The sequence below is a fragment of the Lichenostomus cassidix genome, chromosome 5, assembly GCF_008360975.1.
Source record: "Lichenostomus cassidix isolate B80296 chromosome 5, HeHo_3.0, whole genome shotgun sequence".
In the NCBI taxonomy this organism is placed as follows: Eukaryota; Metazoa; Chordata; class Aves; order Passeriformes; family Meliphagidae; genus Lichenostomus; species Lichenostomus cassidix.
In genome coordinates this window covers 52,863,945-52,880,369 of record NC_139486.1, presented here as the reverse complement: position 1 = coordinate 52,880,369, position 16,425 = coordinate 52,863,945, and the positions used below count along the sequence as shown (strand labels likewise).

Below are 16,425 nucleotides of genomic sequence, written 5' to 3'. Positions count from 1 at the left end.
AAAACATGACTGGATCCTGAAGTCTAGAACAAAAAGTGTGAGCTCAAGAAACTTTTGGAATCCCTGCTGTTCTTGAAATACCAAACACCACATGTTTAAATAATAAAGTCAACTGCAGGGTGGCTTTACTACAGAAATTTCATTAATAAAAGATATTCAGAAGTCCTAATTTATGCAGTAGGTGTGTAATACTAACCAGAAGATGGTATCAGAAAACATCAGTCCACAACAGAAAAAGGTATAGGAGTTTCAGAGATTTTTTTTAAACCTCTATTTTTTTAAATTTTCGTCACCTCAAAATAGTCCCCATAAGAGATATTGGTTTATTTCCTCAGATTACTACACCTTTAACAAATTAAATAGCAGTTTTGGAGTTCCATAGCCTGCCAACTACTAATCATAAAATCGTGGAGGATATCTAAGCAAATATTTTTCAGCCACTGACGTGGCACCCTGACACTGAAGGCTGCTGTTGCTTGTGTTTGCCAACCCACACAGCTCAAGAAAGTTACAAGCTTGTATGGATTTAAAAGCAAGGTGCAATCTGTTTAAATCGTCCCACATCTTAGAACATGTCAGTTCCATGTTTTCAACTATCCAGTTTTATGGCCTTGGTTTTGTTAGATAATTTCCTCTATGGGATTACATTCCAATGGCTTCTTGCCAAAAACATTCAGACTAGAAGAGATGAAATCTTCAACCATCAACAGAATATTGTAGCTGACATATATCTTCAGGCAACTGCAGTCTGACATCTATGAACAGCACTGTGCTAAACACAAATTTCACTAAACATCACTTGGACGGTGTTTCTACCTAGCTGTTGATAAAAAAAGTGCAATATAGACCATTTGTAAAGTGTGAAAATGGCAGCAGACACTGTTTTTCTGTAGATTGTAAATAATACAGTTATTTTAGCAACAGAAATTCTGCCCAAGGCTCATGTTATTTACAACAACCTCACGCTTTCCCCCCACAGGGCCTGCCTCAACAAGCTTCAGTTTCTTTCACCAGGGTGTTAGAAAGGTTCTACTGCAAATGTTTCAGAAGTAAAGTTTTTAACTCTGAGAATTTAACTCTCAGTTTTTGTGAAGTCCTCCTCCTGCATCTGGACTTGTCATATGAAGTCTCCCAGGAAAAAGATGACACAGAACCAGGATGCACATACTGATTTGCACGGTAAACAATCTATAAAAACTATATTTTAACCTTTAGCAGTGAAATTTAGAGAGCAAAGAGTAGACTGAAGGTGGAGGATTATGGGGAAAGACAGAAAAACAACTCAACCTGTAAACAAAGGGAAAAAACAAGGCACAATAAAAATGGTATATTTAGTATTAAGTGTTCACCTGTGGCACAAAATAAAACTCTGTGCTTTGGTTTTTACTCTCAAGGGAAGGACCACTGGAAGGATTAAAGAGAAGTACTTAACCTGGTGTTTATTTTCTGGTGATATTAATTTATTTTGCATCTTGCTGTAAAAGACTTGGGAAAAAAAAACCCAAAACCCAAATCACGTTTCAATGTAATTCTTCCCCCAGCTCAAACCATTTCCACCAGTTTTAACTTAGATTTATCTATCATATGCCAAGCACTATTTCATTACAATTCTGTATTCTGAGGATGATTCATCAGTCAAACAATATTTCTGTGAAATATCTGCAGAACTCAGTGATGCCAGCCTGCAGAACACACTGCTAGCTGTTAAGAGCAGTAATAATTCTAGTTGCCTTTTTTGATTATAGAAAAAACAGGTAAGCATCATTTGGGAGTTATTACCATTGGTATTTTCATTAAATAGGATCTCCTGATTGCTCTGCAAACACAAGCTCATCATTGCTCATTTTTCTCAGCAGAGGTTTTCATGCTTGTAAGTGCACTCTGACACATTCTGATAATCAAATGGCATTTGAAACACTCAGCATACAGCAATAAGCTGAGTTTGGTGTTTTGTAACTGGACATCTGGTCAGGAACATGTTTTATGGCCAGTTTGTGGCAAAAAGAAGAACTCATGAAATAGGCAATATTCTTTTATAGTCTTAGCAACTTAGATTTGTTGTATTTTTCAGAAAAGTAAAATTGACATCATGTGCCATCTTGGAAGTTCAATTTCAAGGTCCTTTTCACAAGGCCTGAACAGAGAACTTAAATATCCTTAAATCTTCAAGGGCGAAATAAATGCCAAGCCCCTAAGAAAATTATTTTAAAAACTGAGCAAGTCCTCCTGAACTAATTTTTAATTTTTTTTTTCTTTTTTGTTTTTTTGTGTTCTTGAGATTTATGGGAAGTAACTTTCCTTGATTGGGGGGGGGGGGAGGGTTGTTTTTGTTATTTTCTTTAAGCAAAATAACTTGATGGCTGTGCCAAACACAAAAGGAGGAGTAAAAGCAAAGTGCCACCAGCTTCCTTCATTAAAGCATATTTTCCACTTCAGTGTGTCTGGTCAAAGAGCTCAGGAATATCTCTACAATTCCAGCACTGCTTCATTATTTTTGTTTTGTTTAAATGAGGCAACACACATCAATCCAGCAGCAAGAAAGAAGATTCTTTCTTCTCTGCAGTGAGGGTATGTGCAGTGAAACAGCTTCCATTGTTTCACAGATACACATTTCATCTCCAGCACTGTCACACTGAGACAAAACATCAATTGGTGGTCAAAGGCTGGGGAATATTTGCACAATAGGGAGCAGAAAATATTCCAAACTAATCCATCTCTACCATAAAGAAGATACTAATTTATACAAATCAGGTTTTTAAAGAAAACATAGACACAAAAATATGACTAAAATAAATTCATTATTTCCTTAAAAACCACTACCGTTAGGCAACATCAGCACAAATGCAATTAAAAACTCATTGAGAAATATTCATTTCTTGCCATTCAACAAAGACGAAAAGCAGTCTCAAATCTCACTTTAAATCCTTTGCCTAAAAACTAGATGTGTTTCCCCTCCCCTGCAAGCTTTTGCACAGAGAGGCTTTTTTTTTGTAGAAAGAGACATTTTTATTTAAAGAAAAATCAATAAGTTATTTGATTACCATTGTAACTTACAGTTCTTTCTAGCGATGTCAAACTTTTAATGTTGTGCTACTTCTAAACTCCTAATATTCTTAGAATGAAACAAAAAGAAACCAGTCAAAAAACATATTTGCTTGTACTAAAAAAGAAAGAATCTGTGGACTAATTTAGAAAAAAATTAATCCAATAGCAGGTTCACAACCCTGTAGTCCATTAACAAGATTTTCTGAAACTCTAGTACATCTATCAAGCTTTTAAAAACAAAACTAAACAACACTGTTAGAAAGGTGAAAACTGCCCACTCTTTCCTGTAGCTCAAAACCTAAGCTTTTAGAAAATAACTGAAACTTTCTGCCTTTAAGAGAGATTTAAAAAATACCTTAAATCAAGATGTATGGTATCACACAATTCATATCCATCCATGAACTAAAAAGAGAGAGTCTTTCCTATCAGATCGGATAGAAAGTTCTTGCACTGTTGGAGAACACTACAAAGTTGAACACATCTTGTATTTCCTTGCTTTGTTTCTTGGACAATGCGTTGAATTATGAATCCTCTTATAACAATACAGCCACTCCAATCCTTGAAAGGGGCCACCTGAGACAGCAGGTGTTCCTTCAGAAGGTAAGAAGAAATCAAAAAAAAAAAAAAAAGGCAAAGCTTCCCCAGGTTTTCGATTAGAATTTAGGGACACTGAAGTTTGATGGTGCAGTAGGGAAATATACAAAAGCCATCAATGCCACCAGGCACATAATTTTCAAAACAAAGTGGAATAATAGGGAGAGAAGGTAAGGCTCTTTAAGCACCAATTCTTTTGTCTGATGCAGCCATGTTAGCCTTATGTACATACTAGACCATGAAATTGACCATTTCCTGTTACATAAGTAAATCTTCGACTGTAATACACTTATTACAAGAATGATACTCCAAACCAGATTAATATATGTTCCAGCAGTACTGTTAAATGTTAGGTGATTAACATTTAACTTTATAGAAAAGAGAGTTCTGACACCTAAAATCATATCAAATTTTTAGAATTGGCAAAAGAAAATATCATGCTTAAAAGTTTTTTTCAGTTGCCCTTCAAAAACGTGAGGGTTTCCCTTAAAATCCTCCTCTCTCTCATTCCCATTGTCCACTTTCTCCACCATCACCATTAAGAATTCCTGCAATGTTTTACAAGTTTTAACAAGCTCGTTAGGCAGCTAAATCAGATAAAACCTAACTGTAGTGAAATACCATGCTAAGTGAAGACAAATAATTTAAAAAAACCAAAAAAACCAAACAAACAGGGAAAGCTTCTCAAATTCTGCAACTGCAATTATCTCTCTATTTTAATTTATTAGGTGGGAGAACCACTGAGTTTGACACAAATGTCACATTGTAACTTGTGCCACTGGCAGGAGAAATCTAGAACCCTGACTGAAATCTTGCTAGATGTCATTACCAAAAGCTGCTCCATTTCTTTTCTTTTTCCCCTTCCTGCTAGATAAATATCTAGCAGAGCTGAAAGAGAACACAGATGGAGGCTAAAGGAGGCTTAACACCACTAATTCATGCATCACTGCAACTGAGCTTTGCTTTTACATTTCACTACACTGCTTTCTTTCAATCTGCATCAGAGACCAATGATTTCATTAGCTGGCCAAAGCTGGCTGGGTTGGAACATGAAAGATTTGGCAAAACTGTAAATTAGGGGGTGTATATTTACACATTTTTCTTCCAGTGAGGCAGAGTTCATTCATAAAGAAACTTAATGGACAGCAAATTTTACTGCATCCATTAAAGAAAAAAAATTTCAGACATAGTTAGCTGACAGCTCAAGTATGAAGGAGGGGATTCTGCAATCGCTAAGCTGCAAAAGTACTATTCAGGAATTGTTTGTCCTCCCTGGTTATGAGATAGTTCAAAAAGGTAAAGATTTATCTTTCCCAGAGGGCAGTTCCACTGATCACACGAAAACATGAAATCCATGTGCACTGGCTGGAAACACTGCTACTTTTCTCTCCTAGTTACAGCTGGAAGTAGAAAGTTTGCTTATTTAAGACTAATAGGATTGTCTGATAGTTAGACAGCTGCAGTATTGTTAAACCTGAGATTGCTCAGAAACCCCGAGAACCCATTTTAGTGAAATGCCCTTTTAGCTCAAGCCTTTAACGTCATAGATAGGACATAAAAAGGTAAGAGAGTCACGATTTCAATCTTTCTTTTGTGACACAAATGTACACCTTCCATGGCTATTACTCCCCCTCAAGTGAAAAAAACGAGAACTTACAGAACTTTAGGAGTTTAAGTCACAAAATGAAAAGGAGCTTCTCTGATCTTTCATTGTATTTGGTATTCTACATGTTCCGGCAACAATGCAATCATTTTGACTTTTGGCTGCCACAGAGGATAATTGTGTTTTGAGCACTCACACTGTAGTACAGACCCAAAGGATATGGAATATCCAGCTCTTCATTCCCTGGACTAGCTTCATGCACGTGGTAAGGACTGATCCTGGCTGACAAACCAGCAGAGCTTAACTTAGTTTTCTTTGCTTGCAAGAGAATCTTTACCCTTCTTATTTAAAAGAAATAGTAAGGTGAACATGTCACTCAGATTACATTTCACACAAGTTAGATTTCTCTCAGTACTGATTGCAAGACTCCTCCCTCCCCTCTACAGTTCATTTTTGACAGGCATCATAGGCAAAACAAGACTGTTAAGAATGTCAGGTTCACAGGACAAAAAAATAACCAAAAAAACAGACTGTCTTTTTCTCCACAATATGAAGTCACTGTAATATGGAGATGACCTGTAACAGAAGCAAAAATTGAAAAGGGACTTTTCTCCAAGAGAAAATTTCCCATTGTGCAGAGGAGCACTTCAGTGGCTCCAGTTAACATCTGTGTGCTCAGCACAGGCTTCTGTGACTTGCACTCTACTAGTCTTGGTGAGGGATTTGTAAATTTACTGATCACCATGTGGTATATTTGTCCAAGGTCTCATTAAAATAATTTTAGAATTTGACTGGTAAGTGTTGTCATCTTATTAAGATTTTAGAAAAAAAAATTACTTCTCTTCTGTAAATGTTAATAGAAGAAGTCTTTGAAACACCTTCCTAGCACACAATAATAGGATAGAACAGCACACCTTCCCTGGCCTCTAGAATGTGATTTTGTGTTTATGGATCTAAGGGGATCTGAGTCTAGCCATCAAGACTTGGTTTTCATATCTGAAACTACCAACCAAAACCTAATCTATGTAAAAAATTTGGAATTTACCCTCTGAAATAAGATGGAAAAAACCCCATTCAGAGTTCAGAGCAATGTCTGTGCCTGCCTTTTGTCATCAAGAGGATGTCACCACACCAGTCTTCAGAAAGGCAAGAGATGGGACATGCCTCTTCTTTCCCAAAGACTTCCAACCACAAGAACCATCTCTGTCACGTTTTGCTATTGCTTCACAAAGAAGGTTTCAGGCAACTTGAACTCTTAGCAAGACAGCCCTAGCTGACAAATGGAAAAATCACACAGACTGCTCCCTCACCTTTCCCTCTCACACTCCAAATTAATCTGGTTTTGGCATCATGATATGGTAATGACTGAGCACAATGCATGCATTCACTCATCATCAGGGAACACACAATGAGCTCACAGTGGTGAGCCTAAGCAAATGCCAGTGGATAGGATTAGGATAGGATTAGGATTAGGATAGGATAGGATAGGTTCACCTAAGCACAGGATGAATCTAAGATGCATCCACAATTAAAGACAGTGAAACAGTGTCACTTCCTCCAGGCTGGGAAAGTCTCATCAAAAGGTTTTGTCTTTGAAACCAGTAAATGTGAAAAAAGTAACTACTTAGCAGCCATTCATTAAAAGACAATTACACATCGACAAGCAAGATGGTAGCATTTCACTGACACTTTTATACAAAAAAAAATGAAGACAGAAACCCAAAGAAATTCTCCATTATTATTTTAGTGCACCCTTTTATTAACAGGCATTTTCTTCAGTAGGTATTAAATATGATAAGTGTCATATTCTCAAGTTACTGAGGGCTGCTTTTCCATCACTTTCAGACTACGTTCAATTGATCGTTGGGCAGATGGTGCAAAAGAACACATAATGTGTTCTCAATCTGACTGACACAGATTATAGTTTTAGAGCAGTGATTGAAGCACTTTGATATACCATTTCCTCATCCTCCACCATCAGACAGGAAAGTTTCCTTAGTTACATTGATGCTGTCTCCATAGTAAATTGTGTTCCAATTATTATGCAAGTCACGGAAGTCTATTTTAAGTCTTTGCTTTTATTACAGTGCATATGGAGGAGGTTTTCTCCTGACACTTGAATAATCTGTCTTCACCTAGCAGGTGTGTTTTCCTTTCAGATTTTTTTTTAATAACCTCCTGAAAAATAATCAGGAGGATTGAAAGGGAACAAACTAGAATTCTGCTGACGGGCATATGCGCTGTGTTTAACAGTGCCCAAGAACGGTGCCATGCTAAAAAAAGCACTAAACCCACACTTACAGCAGAGCCAGAAAATCAACTGAGAACATCCATGCATTTCCTTTTTAGGTCAGCACACAGCTCCCATCCTCTGCTCCTCCTTGTGCTAATGGTGTAAGAGTTGGAGCAACCCTGGTATCACTCACCACCCCAGCTAGAAGCAACTCCTGGCTGCAGAGATCTTCTCCAGCCAGGGCAAAGGAGGTGCAAGGCTTCCCTGGCTGGAGTTATCATCAGTTATCACAGTTACCACCAGACAGATGCACCTCCTTCACACATGCAGTGAAATAAACCCTGTCACAGGCAGTTAATGTGCATTCTTCAGGAAATGAGAAGCACCTGGCAGGTTTGGTTTTTTGGCAAGCATCTTGGAAGCCAGTGAATGGGTCACAGTTGAAGAAACATGTCAAGAAGCAAGTAACAGATGTAGCCAACACCCTGAGAGCATGCTTGACTGCTACCACATTTGGAGAGTACTTGTTTAAAATACAAAGGACCATTGGAGGGGTCCTTCTGCAAGTCCTCTGCAACTGGATGGTTCAGACTGACAGAAATTTGAAAGCAGAAAAAAAGAAAGGTGAGCTGAGAAAGTCCTGTAGAAAGATGAGCTTAGCTGTGGTAAACGAATATACCTCAATCTTATATGAATCTAAGCCCACTCAATGAGATTCATCTAAAATAATCTCACATTCAGCTTTATGACAACCTGTGACCTCCAAGCCTTCCATCAGTAGGTGGCTCAAGTAGGCTGAAAAAGGAGAAAAATCCATAAATGATTTGATTTTTCTAGCTTACAGCTTTGGCCATATGCCCAGTGAGCTCTCAATTATTTTAAGTCATTCAGCTACAGCAGTGAAAATATCTCCTCATTAATAAGAACTAGATGTTTAAGTGCCAGTTTAGAGGGTTAGGAAGGACAGAGTATCTCCAACTTGCTGACAAAAGAAAAACCTGGAATTTGACCTTTGCTCTTCCTCTGAGCCTGATCAAGATGATCTCATCAACACCCAGAACTGTGAGACTGAGACTTCCTCCAATGCCTGGTGACCATCAATGTCAGCAGCACTAACAGAGATGGTGAGCAGTTTACTAAGAACTTGGGCAAATGCAGGAACCTCTCACAGGGAATCCCAGAATTTTGTCCATGCTCAGTATTTTGGACCAGCATTCAATGGTCAAAAATCTGTAGATATCTTGCATAATGCAGACTTTCCTGCTTCTTTCAACTCTAAACTTTTCTGCAACGCCTGCCTCTGTTTTGTGCCAGATTTCAAGTGAGCAAATGCCACTGGCAGCATGGAATTCCTTCTCTTCAAGTTTGAGCACAAGTTATTTGGTGATTGTGTAGCATCATAGAATAGTTAAGGTTGAAAAAGACCTCAATGATGATTAGGCCCAGCTGTTAACTCAGCACTGCCATGTTCAACAGGTGCACATCCACATATTGTTTGAGAACTTCCAGGGATGGTGATCCCACCACTTTCCTGGGCAGCCTGCCTGACAACCCCTTCTTTGAAGAAATTTTTCATAATATCCAATCTAAACTTTCTCTGGTATAACTTGAGGCTATTTCCTCTCATCCTGGCAACTGTTACCTCAGAGGAGAGACTGAGTTCCACCTGGCCACATTCTGCTGTAGAGGGTGATAAGGCCTCCCTTGAGCCTCCTTTTCTCCAGACTAAATAACTCCAGCTCCCTCAGCTGCTCCTCTGAATTGTAAAGCAACAGGATACAAAGTCACCTTCCAGAGAGGATCTTAGGCTATTCCTAGATGTAGTGTTTTTATCTTGTGCCTCATGACTTGACCTGATGACTCGAAACTATTATCTTCTATTTCACAGGAGTGTACAAAGATAAAAACATCCCCGTCTTTTAGGGGGATGAAGCCAACACAAAATGAACAGGCCACAAGACATGCAGGTTTCATGCCTGAGCAAAGGCAAAGCCAGACAAGAATTTAGGAAAGAGAAGAACACAGTAACTCCAAGTTCTGAAGATTTGCTAAGTTTTACATTACATCTTAGCTAAAACTAAGAACCTCAACACTCACTGCAATTTCATTGCTCTCATTAGCTGCAACAGATGAGAGAAACAGTGGGTGCATTCTGCAGAAGGACTCATTAGCTGACACAAAGGTAAAAACACAACTGCAGCTGAAGCTTCCCCTTGAAGAAATAGCTCTGGTTACATAAAACACCAAGGCACCTCTAAGGGGGTCCACTTTAAGAATGCTTGCTCTAATAGTGAAGATTTCTATCCATGATGTTTCTCCATTCTTTCAGACAACTGCAGTTTCCCTTAATGAAGAAAAGCTTCCCTTCACCTCCTGCTAAAAAGATCCCCAAAGATATGTTAATTTCTCTTTAATGTATTATCTTTTCCATCACCACAGCTGTCTTGTCTGCCTTTTTCTCAAGGACTGATGCAATTGCAAATACTTTCCTGGATCCCATGATAGATTTTATTAATGGCATCAAACGGTTTCATGCTTTGCCTCGTTATTAAGTTCTGTGCTGGTAGCAGATATTGCATTCCTTTGTGTAACTTCTGTAATTTTTCTGAGTTTTGATAAGGCCATTAATCACAACCCAACTATGCTAATCCAGACCATGCTGGTGTCCAAGACAATGCTACAATAACCACTCTTGAATAACCATTCCCATTTGCCTAATACCTCTACAGATTTTCTCTGCTTAGGCAGTCTTTTTAACAAATATGGGGAGAAGATGAGGACTAAAATAACATTACTGTGTTTCAGTAAAATTTCTTTAAAGAGTCAGGATAGGGCTGACCTTATGAGCTCAGCTCATTAAGTGAGATTTGACCTCACATCCTTGTGACTTCACTGGTAGTTGAAAATACTCAACGTCTCTCAATACTTGGACTAAAATGATGCAAAGTACTTGAAAATTCATAGCTGAAAAGGAATATAAATAGCACTGAAATCTTTGCTCCTCAGTAGCCTGACACTGAAAATCTTCTGCTGACTGCAAATATTAGGTCTTCCTTGCATTTACTAATCAAAATCTTGGCTTCTTTCAAAATAGCTGCTGACAGGTCAACACCTAAAGAAATCACCCTGCCAAAGAGCACAACTGAATAACATTTGGCAGGCTGCTATTCTCATTTATCTCAAAGTTTTCAGGTTTTGCACCATTACATTCGGGTACTGAGTAGTGTTGAGATGTACACTTCAAAGTTATGCTTTATGTGACCCCACAGAGGTCACACATATGCCTGTGAGCTCATCCATATTTAAAGCACAGGCACTGTGTTACATATGAACCACAAAAAAATGAGGAATTTTTTTGTTGGGGTGGGGGGGAGAAGCATATACTGAATCCATTTCCTTCTCATAGCCAAGTTTCCTTTGCAGCACCTGCAGCCACCTCCTTTATTTGAGATGCCTGAACTAGAGAGGTTACCTATCCCAGGGTAAAGCACACTCAGCACTTCAGAGGATTAAAGCCCAGCAGGTGTTAACTGCAGCATGGCACAAAAGGAGCTCCTTGCATTGTACCAGGAGACTGTCTCTGAGCAGGGCAGTGGAACTCCTGGGAGTCTGACTCCTTCCCTGAGTGTTTAACACAGTGTCTCAGCAAGGCTTCGTTTGACTTAGTACCTGTCCTCTACAGCAGCCAACAGCAAATAGCCCATAGAGAGCCTGCATGGAACATACAGCAAAGGTTTTCTTTCTCCAAAATATTCTTCCAGCCTCCAGAGATTTACAGTAGGCTAAATTCCCAAGTCAAAGGTGGTGCTCTGGTGTCTTACAGCCCTGAGTGAATCTCCCAGAAATACAGAGAATTGTTAAAGCAACCTGGAAGGTAGACAAGCCCCAAACTTTGACAAATGAGCCAAGGAATGTGCACAAAGTGGTTTTCCTCCTTGGTTCTGTTTCTTTCTCCCAACCTTCCACCATTTGACGCCTCTGGGTCTGTAAGAAGACAGTCAGAAGGCACCCCTGACTGAGCACCTCTCTTCCATTTTCGTCTGATTATCCCTTGTTCAGAGGGCAATGTCTAGGGCAGACACAGGGGCTGAATGCAGGAGCTCCCTATCTCAGGCTATGCCTGCCAGCTCTTTTTCTAGAGCTGGCACCTGTCTAACCCAACAAGGAGTGAGATCAAGAGTATTCCTGGCAGGCAGTTCAGCTCTGAATTGACCACACACTGGAGCCAATGCACAGGAGAGGGTGAGACTATGTGGTGCTGAGCAGCAGAAAAAGCCATAGCACTGAAGAGCTCAGCTTCTGTGGAACTGTGCAGACAGGGCTGCTCTGGAATGTGGCTTCTTCCTCATGTTCTACCATGAGGAAAACAAGCTCCCCCCCTCAGTGGGTATAAATCACACAGAAATCTCAGGTGCTGCCTTACAAATGAAGCTAATGGCTGACCTTTTCAGGTGTGAAAATGTCTGGGTTTGCAGGTAGAGTCAGCTCTGGCTTTGCAGCAAGACAAGAAGTGCACTCATGATGTACATTTATCACACAAGCCTGTAACAGTCAAGTGATTTTAGTGCTCTCTCATGGAATATTACACCTTGCTGTGCTTGGAAACAGGCAATATAATTTCCCAAGTTTCAATAAATTCTATTAGTTACCCCACATTTAATTTTTCTTCAAGAAACTTGCTAATACCAGCTCATTTTAGAGGTCTCCAGATAGCCAGCTTTGGTTTTGTGAAGGGGAGGAAGAAAACATGTTTGTTTTGCTTCATTGTGCAACAAATTTTGCTCTTAAATTGCTTTTTAACTATTAATAGCCTTCCCATATAATGCACCTAGTGTTTAATAGTACAACAGTAGGAACACAACTCTTTTCCTGGCTCTCTCATGGCTGTGATTCTGTTCCCAGGCAGCCCAAAGTACATTAACTGTGTGACTGGAAACAGGATTAGGTGTTCTGCCCATAAAAGAATAAAAGTGTGTCCTTCATGCAGCATTTCATGAAGCTCTCTCTGGTAAAGTGCAGGTAACACCATGATAGAATTAAGTTACACTAAGAGTAGGTGATCCAAAAGACAGGAACAGGAGTCACTTGGACCCAGGTGCCAAAGGACTGGATATAACACAGCAGGGAAGAGCTCTGAACCAAATATCCTTCTACTTCATGTGAAACTTCAGCTCAACCATTAGAACATCAGCCTATATATAATTGGATACAGTAACTGGAAAACATGCTTAAAAGATGGTATGTGCAAATGTCCCAGAAACACAGGAAATTATTACAGTAGCCTGGAATGTAGAGAAGGACCAGCCCTTGACAACTGCTAGGTTAACCAGAATTGAAACATGCTTCATATTGTTATTCCTCTGGAATGTTAACCTTGCTAAGCCCTCACACATTTTGGAAATCTGCCCATCAGTTATGAAGCTCATGCTTTCATAACAGCAACATCATCTAAAAAAGGAGAGAGAAAGAAAACCCTGAACATATCTTTTATTCAGAGCAGTGTGTTAGTGATAGAAGAGTACTCTTTCTGGAAGTCAAATCACCAAAAACTCCACCAAATCAAGCAGAGACTACAATGACTGACCCTCCTCCCACTTTCCTTTCAGAATAATAAACCAAGGGTTGTTTAGAACCATTTCTTAAATTTGAAAAAAAGGGAAGGTTAAGAGCAGACGTCTGAAACCTTTCCAGTTCCGAGCCTCCATCCCCAGGTACCCACGCAACCCACAAATAAACCCAAGAGGATCACGCAGTGCTAGAACATGCAAGTCCTAGAACATACTTTTGTGAAAATGAGCCAAATTTATCTGAGCATAAGCTAGAATTAGAAAAATAGCAGATGGCAAATTGCAGCACCACTGAAATTCCAACAGCTTGTTTTGAAATGTTGAGTTAATTCTCAAAATAAGGCTTTAGAGTTGAAATCAGATTCTCCAGAGATCCAGGAAACTTGGTTCAGACACAGCAACTCAGACTATTCTCAAAAATTGATTGGACATTATTAGCTAGCTGCAGTTTTCAACATTCTCCTCACATCAGAAAGCAGCTCAAGGTGTTCCTCTGGCAGTCATAACTGAGGAATTTTTTTGTTTTGTTTTTAAGCTATTCTCACTTTAGACCAGTTACTCCTACCAGGCTTAAAAGAACTCCTCACATCTTCCCAGCCCTACCATTCAGCCCTGAAGTTGGTTGTACTTCAGATGCAGTAACTTCATAACCTTGTTGCCACTCTGCTTGTGGGTCCCTACGTTGGGGAGCAAGTTTCCTCACAAAGACTATGGTGCATTATTTTGCCTTTTAGGTCATAGCTACATTAACAAAGAGGAGAAAGACTGAACTCCTTGGGTTTAGTGCCCTTGGCAGACTGAGTGAAGCCAAATTCCCTATAGGATTCCTGCTTATGCTGAACCACTGATTCCAACTGGGCACTCAGGGTTTCTTTGCTTTCTTGGGAGAAAAAGAAAAGGGGTTTGGGGAAAGCCTCCCCTTCCACATCTTTCTTCTCTCCTAAGCTTGTTCAAGAACAAAAAGTACACAGGATAGATGTTCTTTTGTCCTCCAGGAAATGCTTTTCCCCCTGTACTACCACCACACAAATTCAGGATACTCCAAAAACCACCCTGGGCACGCTGATATTACCACGTCCTTGTGGAAGGACAAACAACACAAAGGAAAGCTTTGCTTTGAAGCTGCGAGCCAGGGCTTTTCAGCGCTCGGAGGAAACGAAGCACTGACGTTGTCAATCCCTCCCAAAGCAGCACGCTTACAGCTCCAGGGGAAAAACACCCGGGGAATTAAAGACAGGAGCCCGAGGCAGGAGCGCGGCCGCGGCTCCACCTTGCGGCCCAGCCCGCTTTGCCGGAAGGAAGAAGCCTCCCCTCGCTGCCCTTCGCCCATCGCACACGGGAAAATCCTGGCTGCAAACGCAGAACCAACATTCAAAAGCAAAACTCCCCTCCCGGGATTAAGGTTGATATCACCTCCCACATAATTTTCCCTCATCACCTACCAGCAACTTCCCCGGGTGGTGCAGCCGCTTTCTCCCCTTTTGAAATCACCTGAGGCTCCATCGTCCCGGGTCAAAAACATCCCTCAAAGCAGCACCTCCACAGGACATTTTCTCAAGCTTCCTTCTTGGAGCAAAACCAAGCAGCAACTGAGCTCTCGTTCCTTCCAGAAGGTTCTGGCCAGGTGGGCTCAGCCCTTGCCCAGCTGAGGGCAATCAGTGGCCACAGGTGCTGCCAATTTGCTGGATGGCTCCCAGCAGGACCGAAGCTCGCAATTTGCCCACTGCAAGGGCAGGCAAGGCAAAGATAAAGTTGGCTAATAACGTGGTGCCTTCTCAAGGGTAGTTGCTGAGGCCAGAGGTCTGAACACCCCATAAATTTTTAGGTTTAAGGTTTTTTTCCTCAGGTTTCTTGGTGTTCTAGTCCCATACAAGAGTCTATAAATAATTAGTTGTATGTGTGTTTTCTTCTTTCCTCATGTTTCGCTGTAGAGGTGGATTTATCATAGTCAGTATTTCTTAAGCACAGCTGTTTCAGCAGATAGTGATCAAGGCTAACATTAAAGTCAGGTCACAATTTACATTACAAACACTCATTTCTGGAATCTTACTACCCTTGAATAAAAATGTCCTGCAAGTGGAAATAAAGCCCTGTGGAAAAAAAAATAAAAAATAGAAGAACTAAAAGAATTGAAGAACCAAAACAGTGACACAGTTTTGCACCTACTACCACTGGTTTTATGAACCTATTTCCAGTCTTCACCAGTCAGCAATCTGACCCTTTAAAAATCCTATTTTCTCTGGGCAAAATAAAGTAGACACATGCAGATGATGTCCAAATACCCATTAGAAGGGACTGGCAGCTGCAGCCAAAGCCTCGTGGCCACCAGGACAGGACAGTTTGTACTGCTTAAACAAACATGCTAATGAAGGTTTGCTTTAGAAAAAGTGAGAAACATTTGAGCACCCTGAACATTAAATCCTCATTTAATGATGGGAAGTGTTGTTTTTCCTTCCAACACCCAGGCACAGTGCCACCACTTCAACAAGCTGCTTAATTTTCTCTCTAATGCCTAAATCCATGTGATGGATATGTGGTGCCATATCACCCTCAGCTGGGAATTGCCTGAACTTTATTGTTTTCTGTCACAGTCTGTATGCTCTTCCAATGTTTTAGTGGTTGTGAAAGATCAGTAAAGAAGGGCTACTTTGAAACTCTTTGAAAAGGAAAGAAATCCACCAGGGAACTTCAAGCAACAGTAAACCTGAGACCTGTTGTGCAGCACAAAACATTTAATGAGAAGAAGAAGCAGCCTTTCAACTGTGACAAAAAATGAGAGATGCCACTGCAGGACCACTGCTGGAAGACATTTAAGAGAGCATCAGAAGAGTAAGTGCTCAGCTTTCGGGAAGCATTTTGTTCCCAGGGTCCCACCCTTGTGGATCAATACAGCATTTATTGTTGGCAGTGATTATGAGTTACCGCTGCTGCTGTTACATGAACATCTCAAAGGCATTTTCATCAGTCTTTCCTTCTAAATTAAAATTTGTGTGCAAAGGCTGGGGTCCAAATTCAACAGGAATTTAAGCAGCACAGCACTTTCAACACATCAGTGATGAACAGGGATCTTTGGGGCAGTTTCATCATATCCTTGAGGTCAGTGACACTCCACCTGCTGAGCATTTCCACCCTTTCTCTGGTTCTAATGTCAACATCTGTCAACTGACCTGTCAGGCAAATCTTATTTGGTCAAGTTTCACCACCATGCAGTGTAAATGGTAATACTAGCTTACAGGAGACAAGTGGGATAGCAGATATTTCAACTGGAGAGCGCATAAAACTTGAAACAGAATATTCTTGCTAACACACTTTCCTGAGAGACTCAGGTTCTGCCTTCAAATTGGATGGACAAGTGATTTAAGAGTGAAACCAGCTTGTGCTCC

General features: G+C 40.3%; 1 protein-coding gene across 1 annotated transcript in view; it reads right to left on the bottom strand.

Annotated features, from left to right (window-relative positions):
* Positions 1 to 14,560, bottom strand: part of GALNT18 (polypeptide N-acetylgalactosaminyltransferase 18) — a 225,186-nt gene extending 210,626 nt beyond the window's left edge. The window contains exon 1 of the mRNA XM_085063108.1: positions 14,485 to 14,560. Within this exon, the coding sequence (XP_084919234.1) occupies positions 14,485 to 14,545 (61 nt within the window). The 5' untranslated portion in view covers positions 14,546 to 14,560. The remainder of the gene's footprint in view (positions 1 to 14,484) is intronic.
* Between the last annotated feature and the right edge of the window lie 1,865 nt (positions 14,561 to 16,425).